The sequence below is a fragment of the Sinocyclocheilus anshuiensis genome, unplaced genomic scaffold (genome assembly GCF_001515605.1).
Source record: "Sinocyclocheilus anshuiensis isolate Anshui unplaced genomic scaffold, SAMN03320099.WGS_v1.1 scaffold363, whole genome shotgun sequence".
Classification (NCBI taxonomy): Eukaryota; Metazoa; Chordata; class Actinopteri; order Cypriniformes; family Cyprinidae; genus Sinocyclocheilus; species Sinocyclocheilus anshuiensis.
In genome coordinates, this window is record NW_015552568.1 from 426953 (window position 1) to 428530 (window position 1578).

At 46.3% G+C, this 1578-nt stretch overlaps 1 protein-coding gene across 1 annotated transcript in view; it reads left to right on the forward strand.

The window, feature by feature from the left end:
• Window positions 1-812: 812 nt before the first annotated feature.
• LOC107664983 (TNF receptor-associated factor 1-like) overlaps window positions 813-1578 on the forward strand; it is a 14391-nt gene continuing 13625 nt past the window's right edge. The window contains exon 1 of the mRNA XM_016455690.1: window positions 813-1366. Within this exon, the coding sequence (XP_016311176.1) occupies window positions 1152-1366 (215 nt within the window). The 5' untranslated portion in view covers window positions 813-1151. The remainder of the gene's footprint in view (window positions 1367-1578) is intronic.

Below are 1578 nucleotides of genomic sequence, written 5' to 3' on the forward strand. Positions count from 1 at the left end.
AGAGAGAGAGAGAGAGAGACCGACCGACCTAGTGAGCTGCCTACCTAGACAGCACCTTTGGGCATCGTCGGCGCTGTCCTAAATGGTAGTATTGTAGTAACGGGAAAACAGATTCATTTTCGTGAATCGGTTCTCGGCTCATAAGGTTTTGGTTCACAGAGTTCGGATTACTCAGAATGCATGGCATTTAGTGAAACCGATTAATTGCAAATATAATTTCACATACATATTTGGGGAAGTCGTGGCCTAATGGTTAGAGAGTCGGACTCGTAACCCAAAGGTTGCGGGTTCGAGTCTCGTACCGGCAGGAATTGTAGGTGGGGGGAGTGAATGTACAGCGCTCTCTCCCACCTTCAATACCACGACTGAGGTGCCCTTGAGCAAGGCACCGAACCCCCAACTGCTCCCCGGGCGCCGCAGCATAAATGGATGCCCACTGCTCCGGGTGTGTGTTCACGGTGTGTGTGTGTTCACTGCTGTGTGTGTGTGTGTGTGCACTTTGGATGGATTAAGAGGGAAACTCTGCTCTGAGGGAAACCCGACGGGTACTCGTTCTCACCCGGTGTGGACGAAACCCCGTTTAACGTCGGGTCTGAAACCGCTGATCCCGAAGCCATTGAGGTTTTTGATAAAGTGTGCTTTGATAAAGTTATGAGCTGTCGCCATAACGGCGTTTTAAACAGATGAAAAATAGTTCAGTTAAACAAAAACCCCTGGAGGTCGCTTCTATTTGTTTTTTAGCATAACGCGCGTTGTACGTGAACTCTCTGTAGGCGGGGCCGAGCTAGTGAGCTGCTTACCTAGACAGCACTTCTGCTTTTGTTTTAGTACCCTCACTAGGTTTTCAGACAGAACCACAGTGAAACGTGTTTCTATCACGTTCACTTAGCCTATAATTTAACAATAACTCCACGCCTTTTTTCTTTCTCTTATTATTTAGTATCCTTTTCCACTAATTATTATTAGCAAGATCCGAAACAATGTGCCTGATAAGTGGGCGGAAAAACAGCGCAATAATATTTCCGGGTGTTTGAAGAGGGGGAACCCCGTGGTGTTTTTCTACCGTGGGTATATCACGAAAAAGTCAAAAGCATTTGTTATTATGTCATCATAACCTGCTGCTGGGTACAGACACTTTATCAAAAACCTCAATGGCTTCTGGATCAGCGGTTTCAGACCCGACGTTAAACGGGGTTTCGTCCACACCGGGTGAGAACGAGTACCCGTCGGGTTTCCCTCAGAGCATCTGCGATGAAGTCCCGAAGGAGAAGTACTTGTGTAGCAACTGTAATAATGTCTTGAATAAAGCGCGTCAAACGGTGTGCGGTCACCGCTACTGCCTCGCGTGCGTCAACTGGCTGGTCAGGTAAGAGAATGAGAAGCGTTCAAGTAGAACAGCCGCAGTTTCATGACAACACACAGGACATGGTTGGCAAGGCATTATTTTCGGTCTTGATAGCAATTGTATGTTATGGTAAAAAATTGTGGCTTATAATCACAGTGCGATGAATAGCTACCAAAATATAGAAACACCACATGAAATTTTAAAAAGGTGTATAGATGCTGATGTATGCAGAC